We start from the raw sequence: 20,275 nt of genomic DNA, 5'->3' as shown, positions 1-20,275 counted from the left end.
TGACACAGGTGCCACTTATGGGTCCATGGGCATCATTTATGGGGCCATGGGTAAAACTTACAGGTTTCTGTGAGGCAGGGGGCAAAACTTTTCCATTTAGAAAAACTTGGGGAGGCTGCAGTACACATCAGAGGTTGCAGAGGGTAAGGCCCAGCCCCAAGTAGGTGTTGTAGGGACCTGAATCTCTAAAGGCAGGTTTGAGGCATAATTCAAGTGTCAAGTTTCTTAAAAAGATAAGTAGGTGGGTGGTTTTAGCGAGTTTGTCATCAAATATAATGCAAACTATACCTGAGCTTGAGTGCTTGGGAAATTGCTGGTTTAGTTCCCAGCCTTGCAGTGTCTGGAATCTCTCCTGGGTAAACACAGACCTTTGGAAGCCACGGGGCTGCTGGCAAGAGGTTGGTGATGCTGGTGTTGGCTTGCAGGTGGTGAACCCTTCAGAAACAGTTCCTAATCTGCAGTTGTGTCTCAACCTTTTGGTAGCAGCAGGTTATGGAGCACTGACTGGGAGGTGGTGGTGTGTAATTAGAAGTGACTCTCTGTGACCAGTTGTAGGATGTTGCTGTGTAACATTGCTGGGTTAATAAAAGGTTTCACTTGTGTTGTCTTGGCAACAGAAGTTTTTGGGAGGAGAAGTGCTTGGCAGGTAAGTTGCTCTTGCCAGGCAGAGGTTGCCATGCTGGGCACAACACTATGGCAAGAGGGATGGAGAGGGAGGTGTCCAAAACACATCACTCTGGGCAAGGAAGGGCCAGGGGAGCTAAAAGGGCCCTGATACTGCTTCACAGGGGTGTTGGGAGATGCCTTTGCATCACACGTGCACCTCAAGTGCCACCCACGCCCTTTGTGTCACAGTGAGTCACCAGCCCAACAGCTGGAGAAATTATCCAACCTGGGAATCAGGGGATGGAGCTGCTGGGAGGTTGGATGGAGGGCGGTCAGAGAAGCTCCAGGGCAGCCTCGTGCTGTGCTGGGTGCTGGTGTCACCCCTGGGACACTCATGGTGTGGCAGCTCCAAGTGCTTCAGCAGGTAATTACCCGGGGGCATAAACACCACGATCTCAGCACACTCTGCTGCCATGTGGGGCTGAGGGACCTGTGCAGCCTCAGCCCTGGCTCTCCAGAAGGCTCATTAGATTTGTAGAAGCTGCAAGAAGTCATCCTGCTGTACATAATTTTAATTGCCTGCTCCAGAGCTGCTTCTTGGCCCGTGCCTGTCAGATAAATGCTGTGCCGCGTGGCACGACCTGCCTGCTAAGTTACAACAGGAATAAAAAAATACTGCAGAAAGTAAAAAAGAAAGAAATCTAATTATGGGCTGGAATGGTGTTCTCAATCTCTATTGCCATCTGCAGCCTGGTGTGTTAGGACCAGCACAAACAAATCAATAAAACATGCAGCTTTTCTTATGTTGCCTTTGGCACTTGTAAGTAGTTTGTGCACTGTTCATGGGAGCACTCTGGTTTCTCCTCCCTGGTGATGTGCCATCCTCAGCCAGGAGGTTTCAGCATTCATTCTGTTTGCAAAATCACTCCGGGATGGGGATCTGAAACTCTGTACCTGGAGAAAGGGCAGCAACGAAAGGGTTAAAAAGAATTATCTGGGCTGCAGCTTTAATACGTGTGTCGTGTGGAGGGCACGAAACTGAGTTTGGTAGGAGGTTCTTTGTCTGGAGCAGCCTTGGCAGTAAACAGATCTGTGATCTCAGAGGCAATGAGGCACCGGGAGCGCTGGCAGGGCCGTGGGGAGCTCAGGGACCAGGAGGCTGGGGGAGACTCCGGCTCTGAGCGGGGTCCGTAGGGCTGGAGCTCCGGGTGTCCCAGCAGGTGCTGCCATGCCAGAGGGTGGAACTGGTGTGAAGCTGCTCGTGTGATGAAAACCAAACCCACCCTCTTTTGCTAGCCCAAGTTTCTTGGAGGGCAGGGGGTGGTGGAGGATGCGAGAGGGCGATGAGTGGTCCCAGGGACGACGGCCGCTGTCGCAGGGCAGTTCACATCGTCACCGAGCTGTGCCAGAAGAAAAGCCTGCCCAGCTTGGACCTGGACACCTGCAGGGAATTCCTCCTGCTGCCTTCTGACCAGAGCCTCATCATCTCCGAGCCAGGTACGGTCCCTGCTCCCGTCTGGAGGGTGCCTGTGGAAGGCAGGAGGACTCCGTGGGGAAAGGGAAATGTTTGGGATCCCTGTGTTAGACCTGAGGGACTGGTCTTGGTACCCTTGCTGGGGGGTTATTTCCCTTTACACGTGTTCCACCGTGAAGTTTTGGGTGCCAGTACTGCCTCACCTGTTGATGTGGAATGGGAATGCTGCACGGGGGGACAGTCGGGGTGTTCCGGGCTGGTTAATGAGAGAAAGTTTCTGTGGAAGTTCCTTCTGCACAGACCTGGAGTCCTGTCCTGTGTAAAACAAAAACCAAGCCAACAAAAAAAGTGGTAAAGAGCCTGTTGAAGTAACTGAGGTGACAGAAACTGTTTACTGCTATCCCAGCCTGAGAAAAGGAGGGACTCACATGGATTCCATGGATTTTAGTTCACCAAAAGGGATCTGAAGGTACTCCCACGTACGTGTTTTACTCTCTGTAAGGACTGCCTGAGTTGTTCCTCCTCAGGTTGTAGAGCCAGGGAGGGACACTGGTGTGTCAGTGATGAGTCAGGAATAATGCTCTGGGAGCAAAGAGGCATCTCTGTGTTACAAAGGGGGAATTTTCCATACACTTCTGCTCACACTTCCTTGCTCCAGTGAGGTTCTGCTGTCACTTCAGGAGACACTGGCAGGGAAAGCTTGAGTCCCCTGTGCTGAGGAGCAGGACCCCAAATCCCATGGTTTTTAGCATTATTGATGAGTTGTATGTGTATTCCAACATTTTCAGAAGGATCCTTTCAAGGTTTCTGTAGGCAAAGACCTGCCAACACAGGTGGGTTTCACAGCATCACTTCTCACAAACTTACTTTCTTTCCTTCTGAGCGCACTCTGCAGAGCCCCTGTGCAGCACAGTCACCCATCAATCCCTGCCCAAGTCCCTCTGTGTCATCTTCCTTTCCTTTTTCCTGCCCCCCTCATGCTGGCATGTGGCTGGCAGCCAGGGCAGGTGTCACCAGGATTCTGCCAGCTGTTGGTTTGCACTGGTGCTTCCAGCACTGTTTTGCTGGTATGCCCAGCCAAACACCTTCCTTTCACACTCCACTCTGCCTGTAACTGAATTCTCTTTTTAATAACTTTGCTTTATACCTGCTTGTTCTGGAGGCCTCTTGCCAAGGCTGCTCGTGACCTTACACATCACATCCCATGCAGCTCTTTTCCTTATTGCAAATAACGTACTGTATCACTTCGGAATTCTTCACCTCAGCACCAAAATTAACATTTTCCTGACTCTGCAGCAGCAAGACCTGCGCTGCTCTTGTTCTGTCCACCCTGACATGACAGATGTGAATTTATTTGTGCAGCCTGTTCAGGACCTCGTGTTCAGGTCACGATCACATCATCATCTGCCCTTAGCATTGCAAATGTTTGTGTGCTCTGAGCTCTGGTTGGAGTGTCAGCCCCAGTGCCCTGGTGAGTTGTGCTGGGCTGGCTGCAGGAGCAGCCAGGGCTGTTGTCTCTGCTCTGCATGACTGGGCCCATTTTTATGTCTAGACAGCACCAAGAACACACTCTGGGCCCGACATGTGCTAATATTTCTCAATACCTGGCTGTAAAACTGCTCCAGCACGGGAAGATATCTGTTTGCATTAAGTGTTAACTAATGTAGTTACAGAGGTACGAAACCTTTCCCATCAGTGTCTGGATGTTTATCTAATTATCTGCGTTGGTGCTTTGTCCATTTTATCCTGAAGTCTCATGTTAAGCAAATTTGCTCTGGGCTGCCTGGAGTCCTGTGTTCAGACCCAGCGAGCTCGTCCTCATAAAGGCAGGCAGATAAAAAGCTTGGTTGTGTGAAGATGAGCAGATGGCACGAGGCATGTGCCATGTCAGTACCAAGGCAGAGGAGTCCTGGCTCCTGCTGAAGTGTCCCCGTGGGGACAGCACAGCCCTGGCAACCGAACACCAAGTTTGCTGGAGTCAAATTGGCCCTATTTGTCATCATCATGTGAAGTCTCGGGCATCTTGGTCAGTTTGCTGCCTCCTGGATAAATCTATTAACTTCTGGCTGAATCAGCCTGTCTGGTCGAGTATCCTGGTGAAGTCCATGTTGAACAAAGCACTGCCATGCTGCCAAAGCTGGGAGCCAGGCTGCTCCTGCACAGCTCTGTCATCAGCCCCACAGGGGCAGTTTGGGTGTTTTTCCTGCTGTTTCATGTGTTGGTGGGGAGCAGTATCCTCAGGGAATGCCGTGGAGTGGCGAAGAAATGAGCCAAGTATCACCAGCCTTCCTGAACTGCATCCAAGAGTGGAAAAAACCCCGTGAATATAAAAATATTACTGAACAGTTTATGTAAGAGTAAGGCTTTATGCAGTGATTATTCTTTTTTTTTAAACCATTTTGGACTGAATGGTTTAAAGTGCTGCTGTGGACGAGGTAGATGCTCATCTACTCTCTGTCCTTCGGGTTATGTAATAACTGAATCTCCTCCTTAAAGTCAACAAGAGAAATGGAGCTGCAGCATTTCTCCTGTGTACACCCAACAAAGGAGGATTGCAGGGCTGCTGCTGCTGCTGGCAAGTCACCCAGCAGCTAAATATGTCAGAAAAATGAGGTGTTTGGCTGGGGAAGGTTTGGGTCCCGATGCGTCAGGGGGGTGTGAGGGGGAGCTTCGCCCGCAGTTTGGCCCTCGGCGGTGCCAGGAATAGAACTGATCTCTTGGCTGGGGGCCCTGAGATCGAGCGAGCTGCAGCAGCCTTTTGTTGTGCCTGTCTGAAACCCTCCCCCGGAGCTCCCTCCATCTGATAGCTCTCTTCCCTGCCAGGCCTCAGCTGTTGTGCAGGGATGCTGGGAGTGCCACCAGTGCACAGGCACGAGCTGCACGCAGGGACAGTGCCTGTGACAGGGGGACAGCATTTACCACTGCTGAGGTGTCCCTCAAATGCATGGACATGGCCATTTTCTGCCCTAGAGGGGCAGTGGGAGCTCTTGGATCTTTGAGAGAGTTTGTGGTCCAGCCCCACTGAAGTGCAAAGCCCTTGGCTGTGGAGCAGGGGAGCCCCCACTGCCAGGACCCCTCAGTACAGTGAGCTGCCCCCCTTCCCAATTCCTCTTCCCATGGGAGTGGAGCTGCAACAGCCTTTGGGAAACAGGGAGTGGTCCGGTGCAGGGCCAGTTGGTCTTTGATGATCCTTGTGAGTCCCTTCCAGCTCAGGAAGGGATTCTTGAGCTGAATTCTGCAATTCTATGATTCCCCATGGGCTGCTCTGAGCTCCTGCAGTGGAGTGAGCTCTCCCTGCCTGCTTCTGCCCAGGGCTGATCCAGGGGGATGAATTCTGTGGTCCTTGCTGAGGGAAGCTTGGTTCCAGCATCCCTGAATCCCTGGGAACTGGGACTGTGTCATGCCCTGCACAGCTCTCACCACCATGAACTCTGCTGTGACTTGTCAGGTTGTTGCTGAGTTTGGACTGAATTTTGTTGCTGACTCACTCCCCAAATTCCCCTGGGCTGGGTCCTGCTCCCCGTGGATTCACAGTGCTGGGTTTGGATAAGGACAGAGGCTGCCAGCTTGGGAGATCATGTGGAGAATGGGATGGAAGGTTTGAGCTTGACTCCTTCTGAAATGAATGTGCAGAGCTGCTGGAGTGGGACTAGAGAAAGTAGGTTTGGATTGGGTGTTAGAAAATAATCCTTCCCTGTGAGGGTGGGGAGGCCCTGGCACAGGTTGTCCAGAGAAGCTGTGGCTGCCCCATCCCTGGAAGTGTCCAAGGCCAGGTTGGATGGGGCTTGGAGCAGCCTGGGCTAGTGGAAGGTGTCCCTGCCTGGGCTAGTGGGCAGGGGTGGAACAAAGACAAGTTTTAAGGTTCCTTCCAACCCAAACCATTGTGTGATTCCATGATTCTGTGAGTGGAGCAGGTGGCTTGTGATGCTGATTTAAGGGATGGTGCCTGGGTATGGGAGAGAATTTACAAAAGGATCAGAGCATATCCAGGAGCAAACCCCTGGGTTTGATTCCTACCTGCTGCACTACTGTGCTGTGACTTTCTTTAAATAACCCAAGTTGTTTGTTTTTGTTTTTTCTTAATGATCCACTTGTAAAAAGCTTTGCTTCCCTCTGAAAAGCTCAGGATGCAGTGAGTCCACAAAGATCAGCAGTCCCTGTTGATCTCAGCACAATGTGTGTACCCTCCTCAAACCCTCCCTTATGCACTGGCTCACCCCAGCAAAATGCTCTTGTGCTTTCCTGGTGCAGGGGGTTTAAAGCTGAAGGGAGAGGACGGGAATAGGACAGCTGGGGAAAACCAGAGGCGACTTTAGGATAATCTGTGTTCCCAGCACACATTGCCAGCTGTCCTGGGCTCTCACCCCCAGTAATTCAGAGCACATTCAGTGTTTTGCCCCTTGTGTGAACTGTTCTTTTTGAACTCTCAGTACAGCTCGTACAGCGCTGAACACCCTCCTGGCACTTGGCAAAGACTATTAAAATGTTAAACCAAGCACAGAAGTGTTCTTGCTGCGGGCAGAAAAAGGGGTGAATTTCCTTGCAATAGAGGATTTTTTCGTTGCGGGAATGTTGGTGCAGAAAGACCATTTTTATATTGAGAAATTGCTTCTGGAGTATTTTTCTTGGAGAAAAAAATTATCCCTTGATAGGATGGTTTGACTAATGGGAAAACTGATTACACCCCCATTCATGGATATGGGATGCCTGCAGCCACTACCTGTGAAATATGGGCACGTCTGGAATTTACTCACCAGCCGTAATAACGGTTTTCTGAATCACCATTCAAGTGTATTTTAAGTCAATATAACAGTAAACATGCTCAAAGCCACCCAAGCAAAGCTAATATTATCCACTGAAGCTTGTGTTTCCTCAGGCCAGGCATATGAGGAGTTGCTCCTTGGGGCAAATATCCTTCTTATCACGGAGTAATGCACTTGTAAAATGGATCTTGCCTTTCCTCCCAGGAAAGAGCCAGCCAGAGCTACGTGCAGCAGATTTGCTCTTTAGATCAAGTAAACCAGGTTTGTGCTCAGGTCCTGGAGGTGTCAGGTTCAGACCTTGCTGCCAGGAGGAAGGTTTGCAAAACTGTATTGGAATAGGGTTGAAACCAGTTGTGTAAATGTAGGAAAAATGGATTAAATCACCTGTCTGTGGACACGTGTCTCTGCTTATGTATTGTGTGCGGATCTGTGACTCTCCAGCTGCCTCTGGCTCTGCTCTGTGATGGTCCTGGTAAATAAAATGCACCTCTGGAGCTGTGTGGAGTGTGCGTGCTCAGGAGCCCTGTGAGCACCTCTCTGCATAGACGCAGGTTTGCAGCCTCCTGATTGCTGCTGGTTGATTCATCCCCGAGGCAGAGCGGGGAGGCTGCTCCTGTTTGTAGATTTTTTGCGGACCAGGGGAGCCTGTTCCGATGCAGCTGCAGTAGCCTCATGCATAGTCAGGGCTCAGCATCTCCAACTCCATAGAAACAGGCGGCGGGATCGCTGCCGGTGTTAATTGATGCGCGAGCAGGCTGAGGGCAGCGACCAGGGACCGCTCTGAGGAGCTGCTGCCGCGCTGGTAAGTCCACATTTCTGAAGTTACTTTAATAATTCTTTCCCTTTTTTTTTTTTTTTTCCTCAACATGGAGCCGCTTATCCTTAAAAAAAAAACAAACATTTTCCTTCAGCAGTTTCTGCCTTCGCCGCTGAAACATTTTCTCCTGCTCTCAGCATCCTCCCGACGTTTCGCCGAAACCCAGCGTGTGCTTCCTTCCAGCTGGTTCAAACCAGGGCACACACACAGCCTGGCTCCGATCTTCCCCGCCGTTCCGTGGGATGGCTCGGGGAAGGTGGTTGGCGTTTTTGTGTTTGCAGGTGTTTGTTGCTTGACATCTTTGCCGTGCTGGAGTCGCTCCGTTTGCTGCACACACACCCCCCGTGTGCTCGCCGGCAGCCAGATCCTCTCACATGTGTGTCTTCATTCTGCAGGGACAAAACAGACCCACGACAGGGTCTCACGCCTCATGCAGTTTGTTATTTAACTACAGTTTCGACTATCCTTGTTTTTCTTACCTGTTTCTTCTTACTGTTCCCCGTTTCTAGGTGCAATCACATATTCTTCCTCAGGACCCCGGGTTCCCATCTCATCTTGGTTAGGCAGCTTTTTCTGGTTTTAGTATTTGCTATTTCTTTTTCAAGGGTGATAATATATGTTTTTCCTTCCTATCTGCATGTCATAAAATCAGGGAGCTCGTCTGCAACAGCCCTTATTGCTTCAATCCAGTGGACTCACTAACAGAGCAATCACACCGGCAGTTGTTTGGGAGAGATGCAATTAGTCTCCCTGCCATGTATTGTCTTTAATTATACTTGTACCTTGCAAAATGGCATCCTGGAGGGTCAGGGAGGGGATTTTTGGAGTGATTATTAACTGTACATTTCACCTGCCTGAGGAATAAAGAAAGTTATCCTGCAGGGTGTCTCCTGCGTAGCGGAGCTGCAGATGCTGATTGAGGGTGTCTTTATGTTTAGTTCAGTTTGTTTGGTGCAGGTTCATGTTTGACAACATCACAGGAAACTGTGCAGCAAAGCCTGAAGGCAGGATGCCAGGGAGCAGGGTTCATAGAAGCCCTTTCCAAGCCATCATTAAGACACACAGCCCTAGACTGTTTGGTTCCATGGAATAGTAATTGCCCAGGAATTCTAGCACAGCAGTGCCTGTGGGATTGCATTACTCTGGTTTTCTGCGTGTGTTTGTAGCTGCTGCAAAGCAGTGAATACACTTGTGTGACACAGTGTGAGGTGAGCACAGAGAGCACCTCCTCATTTTATCCTCTCCAGATGCAGCACTTGCTGGGGAGCATTTGCTTGGAGTTATTTGATCCCAGGTCTGAATCTGGGCTCTGGTCAAAATGTTCTTTTTGGCAGGATTGTGAGCTGCAGGGTGTGGAGTGATAAGAATCACTGGAAAAGGGAATCTCAGAACCCATTTAATCAATGTGTAGGCTCAGGCAGCCCAGCCTGCACACACCACTGCTGCGGAGCACATTTGAGGGGTTAAAGATCCCTGTCTTTGTTCCAAGCTAATGGAAGCAGCAGCAGCAGCAGCTAATGACAGGAGCAGAGCCTTTTGGGGAGGAAGTTCCCTCATCATTCAGCGCAGCTTGAACAAAGAAATGCTCTTTTCCAAACCTCTGCATTTCAGAAAAGGGTCCCTGTACCAACCCTGGGGCCCAGGCAGGTGGGGCCTTCCTGGCTGCTCCATTTGCATCCTGAACAGTGCAGGACCCACCAGTGCTGCTCTGCCATTCAGAGTCACAGGCTGTTGTGTGCTGGGTGTTATTGGCACAACAAGTTGAGAGGGAGAGAGACAGAGGGCATAATGTGGGTTTAAGTGATTGTTTTGGGTCTAGGTGGCTTCAGTTGCCAACCTGAGGACACTGGTCTGGGTATGACCCAGCCTTTGCAGCCCCTGGAGCCAGGAGAGTTCTGGATGAATCCTGCATCTCTAGTTTTGGGTCTCTGGTGTGGCAGATCCAGGCAATGAAGCTCCTCCAGGATGCTGCGTGAGCTCAAGGAACCCCTTGTGCTGGAGGAGCTCCGTGTCCTGGGCAGGGGCCACTCAGGAAAGTCTCTGGAAAGCTTTCTGGGCTGCCTTGTCCCACAGTTGGGATCTTCTGCCCGCCCTGGCTGAGCACTGCTTGGATTGCAGAGCAGGGGGCTGCTGGCACTGGGATGGGGGTCAGTGCTTTTGCAGGGCTGGGATGGGGAGAGACCCCAGTTCTGTTCCCAGTTAAACTTCATCCTGAGATCTTTTCAGGGTAGCCTGATTTTAGTGACTTTTTGAGCCAAAATGGAGTCCAAGAGAGAGCTGCAGGGAAGCCTTTCCCTAAAAATGAATCCCACAGTAGGAAGTGAGGGACAGCGAGGCAGCAGCTCCAGGGTGGAGAGTGTGGGCACAGAGGCACTGCTGACCTGTGCTGGTGCCTCACAGCAGACACAGCTTTGACCAAGTTTTTGAAGGGAAATTTTAAGGTTTTTGGTTGTTTGAGGGAGACAGAGCAACAGCAAAGAGCTTTTACTTGCTTCGTTTGCTTCTCGTCCTGAAATGCAGCTGGATTTTTGCATCCCAGAAGTGTCTGGATTTCTGTGGTTTCTTCTCTGCCCGGCTCTGCTCAGCTTCAGGTCTGAATAGAGGCTTCCCTTGATGTGGAACAGTCTCCACAAGGTTCCCCTGGCACACAGAGCTCAGCTCAGGCCCTGTCTGTGCAGAGTCACATCACAGGAGGAGGATGATGCTCAGAGTCAGGGATTTAACCTCAGCCCGGGTCACTGTGTGTGTTCAGCACCGCCAAGTTGTTTACAGATGTTGCTACAGCATATTGTGATTAAATGTCATGGGATTAGCACACAGCCCTGTGCAATAATTGCAGGCAGTGTGGCTTATAATAGTTCATTAGCTTGTCATCACTTAAGCAGAAACCAGCGACAACTCTTGCTATCACATTTATAATGCTCTGGAGAACAGTTGATTAAGTCAGAATGTGACATAAATCACCGGGAAATGTTTCCTTCGGCTTGAAAAAGTTGGGGTTTTTTCCTATTTTTGTCACTTTTGATAACAGAAGTGCTGTGTTTCTGACAGCCCAAAGTTCCCCTTTGGGCTGCACATGCCAGCAGAAGTTTCAGTGACAAATGTGCCTTGGACACAGCCTGGAGGGAAAGGCCAAATCAGCCAATAACCACTGAATACCAACATTTTTGGTCTTCAGGAGCCTCTGATCTGTCCCCTCCAGCCCAGCTGTTCTGCTGGGGCACAGCCCCACTGAGTGGGTGTTAGTTCTTGTCTCTGCTGTGCCTCTCAGCACAAAGCCCACAGTCACCAGTGGGCAAGGTGACGGTGGGAGAAGGAAGTTTCATCTGCAGATCCCTCTGGGAACATCAAGCTGAGGATGGGTTAAGGACTGTCCATAGGCAGAGCCAACATCTGAGAGGGTGGCTGGGACATTGGATTTGGCATTACAGCTCAGCAGAGGTGTGGGCTGGGTGGTATTTCATGGCTGTGCTTTGGCTGTTCAGAGTCTGCGAGGGCAGAGGCTTCTCCTGCCCGGAGCAGCCACGCAGAGGGTTTGTGCCTGTCAGCTGTTCAGGATATTTTGCTTCTTTTTGGGGCAATTAACTCTTTCTCCATTCCATTACAGTGAGCAAGGCACAAGCTCCAGGCTGCCAAACTCTCATCTTACATCACATCCCTTTCTTTGTGTTTTGTGCACTTTCATTTGGTGGGAGCCAATGATCTATCTTTTTCTTAATGATTCTATGATTTGTATGTGCTAATTTGTTCTTTTTTTTTTTTTTTTTTTTTTGCTATGTATACATACAGGGCTCTAAAGTGCCTCATGGTTGACTCTGCACTTAAAAATCATGTTTAGTCTTTCCCTCTGAATGACTCTGTTCAGATTTCCCCTCTGCTTTTTTAAACTCTGCCGGGGACTGGAGCAGCTCCTGTGACTGAGAGCATTTGCTGCCTCTTCCCTGGGTGGTAAAAGGGCCAAACCTTCTACCTGGTGAAGAACACCAGGTAGCAAAGGGTGTGGCAGTGTCTTTTCTCTGTTTAATGCACTTGTCTAAGCATCTCTCTTAGACCCTGAGCTGTGACAGTCCCCCCCGAGGGACCAGGCCTGGGGTGCAGAGAGGACGAGGACAGGGCAGGCATCGCCTCCTCCGAGCCAAGACACAGCAGGAGCTTCAGCTGTAGCCTGGATATGTAAGCAAGAATAAAAACAACTCTCTTTCCTTCTTGCTGGCAGGGCACAATGCAGGTGACTGCTCAGGGCTGTCCCAGGAGCCCATCCTCTCACAACCATGAGGAGCCACAGGCTCCAACATGACACGGGAAAGCCTGGAGACTGTGGTTGTTGGAACAGAGATTTATTCCATGTGCAAATTCATGGCTTAAATATTTTCTCCTTAATTATAATTCGAACTGGAGTTTATAACATTGGGGAATTTGCAAGTACTGGCACTCACAAGCTTTCCAGGGAAGAAAATTCTCATAGAAAGCTCTTCTCTGTGGTGACCAGGACACGACCTGATGGAACAGCTGGAGCCGTGTCAGGAGAGGGTTAGGCTGGATATCAGGAAAATGTTCTTTTCCCAGAGGGTGGTTGGGCACTGAACAGGTTCCCCAGGGCAGTGGGCAGAGCTCAAGGAGTGTTTGGACAATGCTCTCAGGCACATGCTGGGATTTTGGGGTGTCCTGTGCAGGGCCAGGAGTTGGACTGGATGATCCTTGTGGGTCCCTTTCAACTCAAGATATTCTGTGATTATAAATTACACAATAGTTAAAGGAACAAAATCTTGGCTGAAATAGTCCATGTCACACACTCTAGCTTCTTTCCCAGCCACAGAGCCACATTCCCATAAGAAACACAGTAAATGGTGGGAAAAGCCCTGGCACTGCCTAATGAAGGAAGTTTTGCCTGGATGGGAATGATGAGGCTGCTGTTTGCACTTGGGCCATAGATCACAGACACTTGAAATGCTGGATCCCTGCAAGGTCTCCATATGAAGGAGGTTGTCTCCATCCTTGCAATAATGAGATGGTTTGAGTTTTATAGTCTTATATAATTACTCTCAAAATAGCTTCTGATTCATCCTCCCCTTTGAAGCTTATAGTTTGCATTCCAATAAGCCCTTGCATGGCAGGAACCCTGTGGTAGCAGCAAATTAATTTTTAAGAAGTTTTTTGCTGTCTAACTGAAACTTTGGCATATCCAGTTTGAGCATTCCTGTCCTTGTCTCCCCATGATCCATTCCACAACTCGGTGTGTGCAGGAGATGAGGAGGCTCCATCAGGGTTCCTGGGGAGCCTGTGCTGGCAGGAGGAGGCTGGTGGGAGCTGATAGCACAGGGCTCAGTGTCCAGGGCCTGGAGAAGCACAGGAATAGGAGAAATCTCCTTTTAGCTTCCAGGGAGGCATTTCTTCCAGGGAGATTCTGTGGCTGGATAGTGCTCTGGGCAACCTGGTCTAGTGGAAAGTGTCCCTGCCCATGGCAGGAGGTTTGAATAAGATGATCCTTAAGGTCCCTTCCAACCTAAACCATTCCATATTTCTATGGTTCTATGAGTGTCTCCTCTCACAACATCCACCTCATGAGCATTCCCAGTATTCCCACCCCTCTGCTGCTTTGAGAGGGGAGTTTGCCTTTGAGCTCCCTGTGATGAGCTCAGTGTGAAAGTTTTCAGTCTGTGAAAACTTTTGTAAATTCAAATTCACCGCTGTCTTCAGTGGGATTGCTTGTGGTTGATGCAGAATAACAAAATAAGTGGATTATTACTTATATGACCAAGAATTAAAAAACACCCTGATTTGTTTCTCTGTTGACCAGGACCTGAGGGAATGGATGGAGCTGTGTCAGGGAAGGTTTGGGTTGGATATGAGGAGAAGGCTCTTTCCCCAGAGGGTGGTTGGCACTGAACAGGCTCCCCAGGGCAGTGATCATGGCCCCAGACCTGCCAGAGCTCAAGGAGTGTTTGGACAATGCTCTCATGGACACAGAAGGATTTTGGGGTGTTTAGTGCAGTGTCAGGAGTTGGACTCAATATTCTAAAATCCTATGATTTTGGGTTTTTTCTGGATGAGTCGTGGTACCAGGTATTTCTGTGACTTCAATTCCCTGTCCCACAAACTCTCAGGATGTGTCACTGTCCTCAGCTGGGTGATGGTCCCTGTCCTCCTACAAGAGGTCCTGACAAACAGCCAAGCTCTGGTGGATCTGAGCATGGTGTCTGTAGGTGTGGGTAGAGCTGTAAGTGAGTCCTGACCTGTGCTCCTGGTGCTGGGATCACTCCCTGCACAGGAGGAGTTGGGAAGGTCTAAGAAAACAGGTCTGTGACCCTCAGACCCGAAGGTGATCGATGTCCCCAGTGCTCTGGGGTCAGATGTGGTGCCCTGCAGCCCTTTCCACCTCCCACAGCATGAGATAACGTCTGAGGGGTGGCAGGAGCTCTGCTCCACCCAGAATTGTGTTCTGACCTGGTCCTTTAACATCTGCTGAGCACTTGATGAAATATTTTCCCCTCCCTGAGACCCACAGCTCTGTGATCTTGTTGGAGCAGCAGCTCCTGTGCTGCCAGGCTGCCTGTGAAAGGTGAATTGACGGCACTTAGACTTTGAAATGACAGCTCCTAATGACTTGCCTGGCTCAGGAATATTTCAGGGCATTTTCCTGTAGCTCCTGGCTGCCTGGAGAACGCAACCAGTAAATCAGGAAGTTGCTGAAGTTTCAAATGACAGCCAAATGGCAGCGAGGGGGCCCAAAATGTGACAATGAAGCCACCAGCAGGGGACTGGCACACTGGACATCATCCCAGCAAACACAGGCAGTCAGTGACTGGGCTTGCAGTGCTTCCCTCCCGCTGCCACGCTCTCTGCAGACCCCAGTGCCCACTTAGCTGTGGGCTCTGTGAACACAGCTGCCAGCTGATACAGGGATTGGAGCTGTGTGGGGTGACAGGGACAATCTGATCTTTATTATTTGTTCTGTTTCCATTCCTGAGGCTTGGAGAGGGGATAGGGAGCTGGCTGAGAACTGCTCTCTGCTGCACTGCAGTCGCCTCTCATCCAGCTCAGCATTCCAGGATTTATAAGCCAGACAGTTTCCTTTCCAGAATCTCTGTTGTAAAGGGCTCTGTTTGCTGCTCACCCCTGTGGTGCCCCTCAGGGTTTGCTGTGTCCCCAAAGGGGACATTCCCATTTGTCTCTGTGGCCCCTGGTTTGGTTTTTGGCTGGGATGCTGCTGTGGGGGTCTAATATTTGGTTTCTGTTCCACCCAGTCCCTGTTCCTTCCTCCAAAGCTGAACAGCTTTGCTAAATAAACATGTCTATGTCTGAGGTTTAATGGAACCCTCTTCCCTCTCCGCAGCTGCTGCCCTGTGCTCCCCTCTGCCCACAGGCCTCTGAGATCCACCACGGTTTCTCATGCCCAATTTCCAGCCCTCAGCTAATCAAACTCACATTGCTGATGCTTCTCAATTGAGAGAAAATGAAATCAGCAGTTGGTGGGTGCCTCACACGGTCCGTTGTAGCCCCAGAGCTGCCTGTCTTCTCCTCCAGCAATAACTCTTGTAGTAATCCATCACTTGAGTGCGTGATCCCTACAAAGCCCTGCAGAAATAGAACAATATATTCTCACAAGCACTGTTGCAGGAGAAAAATGTAGCAGAAAATGGATGGAGGAGCCTGGAAATATCTGCTGGCGTGGTGTGAGCGATGGCTGGTGCGAGACACTGGAAAACCAGTCATGCAGCCAGTGCAGGAGAGGAGAAGGTACATCACCATCACCCCCTGTCTCTGGGATCTGCCATGTCCTGGAACTGCTCTGCTCTTCCAGGACTATTTGGAGGGGGAAGGTGTTACGTGCTCCAAGTTGTAGCTCAGAATAGCTGGGAGCTGCTGAAGGAAACCCAGAGGGGAGCAAATCAGCCCAAGCTCTCCAGGTTTTCCATGAGCAACTGGAGAACTTATGAGTTAGAGCCCCTTGCAGGGAATCACAGAATCATAGAATATGCTGAGTTGGAAGGGACCCACAAGGATCATGGAGTCCAACTCTTAGCCCTGCACAGGACCCCTTTGCTCTTGGTAGGATCAGTTTTGAGGCTGTGTCTGGGTCTGTGTGTGAGGATGGAGCTGTGGATCCAACTGTGCTGTGCTGACAGCACTGCTGGTACCCAACACCAGTGGAGGGTCAGGTCAGGGTGTCCCCTCTGCCTTGGTGAGGAGCTGCAGGGCCTGAGAAAGGTGTCTGTCCCCTTGGAGGTGTCACAGAGCTGGGAGAAAGGGACAGCTGTGTGGTGGCCACTTCAGCTGAGCTCCTCCAGCATCACTCTGTCCCCACGTGGCACCTCTGCCTGCAGCACTGAGTGTTTCCAGCCCATCAGACTTCCACTCGTGGTATTCCAGCTTCCTTTAAATACAACAGGTAGCTGGAATGACTAATGGATGCTGGAGTGCTGAGAGAGCCATCAAGTGTGTTTTGTTTTCTCTATGGGGAGTGGGTGGAAGGAAAGCTAAATTACATCTTCAGGATATTAAATATAACTCTTCACATTAAACTCGGAGTTAGCCATGAATCTCTTTAATGACAGCGCAAGCTGCTTCACAGCAGTAAAAGTCAATGTTGCCACAATTAGACCACTATTGTCTTGCAGTTAACAGACTGCTGTAATCATGACTCTGTCATATTATTAATCGCTTTCTGTTTGGACCTTGCTAATTATCCCCTTTGGTAACTCAGTTTGGGTATTATGGAGTCATCAGGGACATCAAGCTGAAAGGTAGTTCGACCATATCTCTTAATTAGTTCCCATCCAAGATGAAACAAAATGGGTGATTTTACTGATGAGCTGCTCCCTGAGTCCACAGATCCTGGGGTGAGGAGTGCTGGACTAACCACGGAATGATTCCCTATTCCTCAGTTTGCTTTTAGCTTCACAGTTTTATTGCCCCACCGGCTCTTCGTCCTTCCCTGGGCCTTTAGTCTTTGATTTAAGGGCAGTAAAAAGCGGTGACCTTCTTGGAAATTTTACAGTTTTGAGCCATTCTGTGAGCTTTTTGGTAAGGTTCAGCAGCAAGGAGTTTAGATGTCACAAAATGGGTAAAAACCACAAACCGAGGTGCCGAGTCAAGGCAGAAATGAGATCATTTGTGGGTGGCATTGATGGGATTCAGTCTCCTTGATGCTCTTGGCATCCCTGTTGCTTGCTGTCGGCTTCAGGTCTTTTTTGTGGTGTTTTGGTAACAAGTGTGTTATATAATAAATACATAAATAACAGTTCTACAACTCATCCTAAACATACCAGCTCGTGCAGGTAGATGTTCGTGTTCATATCCATGTCTTTCCTGTTCCTTGTTCTCCTCTCCCTCCTCATTAGTCAGTCAAGAGCTTCGTTACTGCTGCTCTGTGGCCAAAAGCTGAAGATTCCTCTGGGAAGCAGCTCCTGCTCCCAGGGGGGAGTGAGACTGGAAAATAACCATGTTAATTTGTTTTTGCGACCTCCTTCTTTTAAGCTTGATCTTTTCAATTACAAGTTGTAATAAACCCCATTTTCCAGCGTGACAGTGTCTCTCAGGGGAAATGGGAGAGGATGAGGGACCAGCACAGAGTTTGATAGGACCAGGGTGAGGAATGGCTGGAGCTGCTCTGCACCTCTATCACACCACTTACCCGACAGCAAAGTGACAAATAACTCACTGTTAATTGTTTTAGAAGAGAATACAATAAAAACATAGTTCTTGTCATGTTTTTCCTCAGGTGGGTTGTTTGTCAGAGTGATAATGTGACTCTGTCCCTTGTGAATGGTCAGGGGCTGAACTGTTCCTGCATTAGACAGACTCCTTCCTCACTGCTGGATACAGGCACATCCCTCTTTTCCCCCTGCTTAGGACATCTTGGATCCAAACCTTGCACAGGGTGGGATAATACTAACCAAGGAACTCATTCTTCCCCTTTTCTGAGGTGTCCTTTTGGCTGTTCTGTCTTTGGGGGAACTGACCTCACCTCCCTCTGTGCCAGGAATACCCAAGCAAGCTCTGACCCTGAGGCATTTTCTGCTAGATGAGGAATTATCCTGTTTTTACAGTTCCTTGCAAGTTAAAGGACATTTAAAGCATAACATTTTGAATACTATGTATTTTCTAGAAAGTAAGTGGTATTTTCAAAGTCATAAGAGAAAGCTCATTAAGTCAATGAAGGTCAACTCTGTCCAATTGATATTTAAGTTTAATAAGTTGCAAAAAAGTCCTGGAGAAGTCAATGTCATTTTCAAACAACCCAATATTCCAACCAGGCAGATGCTTAAAAACTGCCTGTAAAATCCTGATCCCTTCTCCTCCTGCTTTATGGCAGCTGCCAGAGGAAGGAGTAGGAGGTCATGCATAAAAGTGTCTGTAATGCTGTCAGATACATTATGAATGCCAGCCCAGCAAGGAGTGACAAGAATCAAGATCTTTCTCAAGCTAGCAACAGGTTTTCTGAAGGAAAAACTGATTATTTCTGATGGTTTCTATTAATGAGCCACATGGCCCATATAAATCCTTGGAATGGGTGGAAATAACAAAAATTCTGTGTCATGCAGCAATTCCCAGGAGAGAGAGATTCTGCATCACAATGATTTCCTTTGTGCCAACAAAGAGGTATTTGCAAAAAGTCCAGGTTCTTGAGTTTTCTTATGAAAGTGTTTGAGTTTCCTGGGCACAATTCCAAGATTTAACTCAAAGTGTAGGGAATTGGTACCTCTCTGCTCTCAGCTTTGGTGAGAATACATTTAGCCAAATCTCTGAGGAAGCTCAGCCGCTGACTTGTACAACCCCATTTATTATTAAATAAGGTGGGATCTGTTTATTCACTCCAGCAGTGATCTGTGTTTCCACCTCGGAGCTAAAGGAGAGAATAAATGCTGCAGCTTGACCTGTACAGGAGGCTGGGAAAGGGAAAGAGGAGTTGCAAAGAGCTCTGGATGACATTCATTCTTTCCCTCTGGACCTGCTGGCACCTTCCAGCCCTGCCCTTGGGTTGAAAGCACTCATGGGCAGTCAGGGAGCTTTGCCTCGGGCTCCTGGTGAATTTGCTAAGCTCAGTAATTTTGTGGGAAAACAGTTTCCTCTGGGATATCAGAAACAACAGATGGTTTCCCAGGTGTTTGGCAGAACTGACTTGCTCAGGTGTAGGTGTCACATCTTGTGTCTGGTGCTGCCTTGAGATTTCACTTATAGGAACTGGTGCAGCAATCCCAAACACCCAGGAGCTGCTGTATTCCCAGAGGCACATGAGCAAAGGCTGAGGATACAAATGTGTTCCCGAACACTTTGCTGTTATGGTTCATAAATGGTGGGTGAGGCTTTGTTGTTGTTCATTTCTCTGTGCGTTTCTTTCAGTAATTTTAAAATTCAGCTATTTTGTCAATGTAAAAACTTTGTCTTTTCTCGTATTTCATAGATTTTTTTCTTAGCCTTAAGCATCCAGGCCAGGTTGGACGAGGCTCTGAGCAACCTGGTCTAGTGGAAGGTGTCCCTGCCCATGGCAGGGGAGTGGAACTACCTTATCTTCAAGGCTCCTTCCAACCCACACCATTGCATGATTAAATGTCTGATTACAGCTGTACAAAACTAAACTATATGACCAAGGGAAGCAGAAGGTATTTTATGACTCCTGTTTAAGGTAAAGCACATGTCAGGAATCACATTTACAGCACAGAGGTGAGTTCCCCAGTTCAGAAATGCAGAGGTCACCAACCATGTTCCTTGGGGTCAGACAGGGAAATAAATGTGGTAACAGAAAACATTTATGGTTCAAGAATAGCCATAAACAGGGTGAATAAGAGGTAATGGTTATTATGTATAAAATTTTGGAGTGTTCGGTGGTTTTTTGCCTTTCTGTCCTGACTTGCACTTAGGTAATTAAGGAGTGTTGTTCTACTGGTAACTACAAATAACACAGCAGGCAGTCAGGAAATTGTCCATGAACTCAAAGCAATCCATGTAGTCCTGACACTGCAGACTTACCTCCAGAGCAAACCCTGGCTTCACCATCAGGGACTGGTATTCCTCGTGATCCTCATGATCCTCGTGATCCTGAACTCTTGGAGTTTTGGTTTGGGTAGGAATCTGGGAATTAATACACTGTAGGAAAAGAATTCAAATAGCCAATGTTTTCTCTTTGTGAAGTGCTGTGAATAATTTCATATCCTAGGTGTATAAACACACACACACACACACACACACACACACACATATATAATATATTCCCTCTTTCCTGATTCTTCAGCCACATGTATGGAAGCTCTGTCCTCTCCAGAAAAAGACTGAAATGCTGAATTACACAACACACGAGGCAAAAGTGTCTCAGAGAGTCAGAGAACACACAGCTCCTGTGCTGTTCAGAGTAAGGAAGGCTGTGCAGTACTTTCTGTACAGCCTCCTTCTACATTTGGTTTCTCTGCATCAGCAGCTCGTGATCATTTTTTTTTTTTGGTGTTGATATTTACTTTTTATTCCCCCTGGACACATCTGGACAAGATGTGGGTGTTGATAGTACAACAATAATCTACTTCCAGGATGGTGGTAGATGGATTTTTTTCATTATAGTGCCCGAACAGCCGTGGAGTGAAGCAGAAAGGCACCTTCTGCCAGTACAGCACTGGAGCTTGT

General features: G+C 48.8%; 1 protein-coding gene across 1 annotated transcript in view; it reads left to right on the top strand.

Annotated features, from left to right (window-relative positions):
- The first annotated feature begins 1,676 nt into the window (after window positions 1–1,676).
- Window positions 1,677–20,275, top strand: part of SYT6 (synaptotagmin 6) — a 36,456-nt gene continuing 17,857 nt past the window's right edge. Inside the window, exon 1 of the mRNA XM_032710674.1 lies at window positions 1,677–2,103. Within this exon, the coding sequence (XP_032566565.1) occupies window positions 1,950–2,103 (154 nt within the window). The 5' untranslated portion in view covers window positions 1,677–1,949. The remainder of the gene's footprint in view (window positions 2,104–20,275) is intronic.

Source organism: Chiroxiphia lanceolata, chromosome 25, assembly GCF_009829145.1.
Source record: "Chiroxiphia lanceolata isolate bChiLan1 chromosome 25, bChiLan1.pri, whole genome shotgun sequence".
NCBI lineage: Eukaryota > Metazoa > Chordata > Aves > Passeriformes > Pipridae > Chiroxiphia > Chiroxiphia lanceolata.
This window is presented reverse-complemented; position numbering and strand designations above follow the sequence as displayed.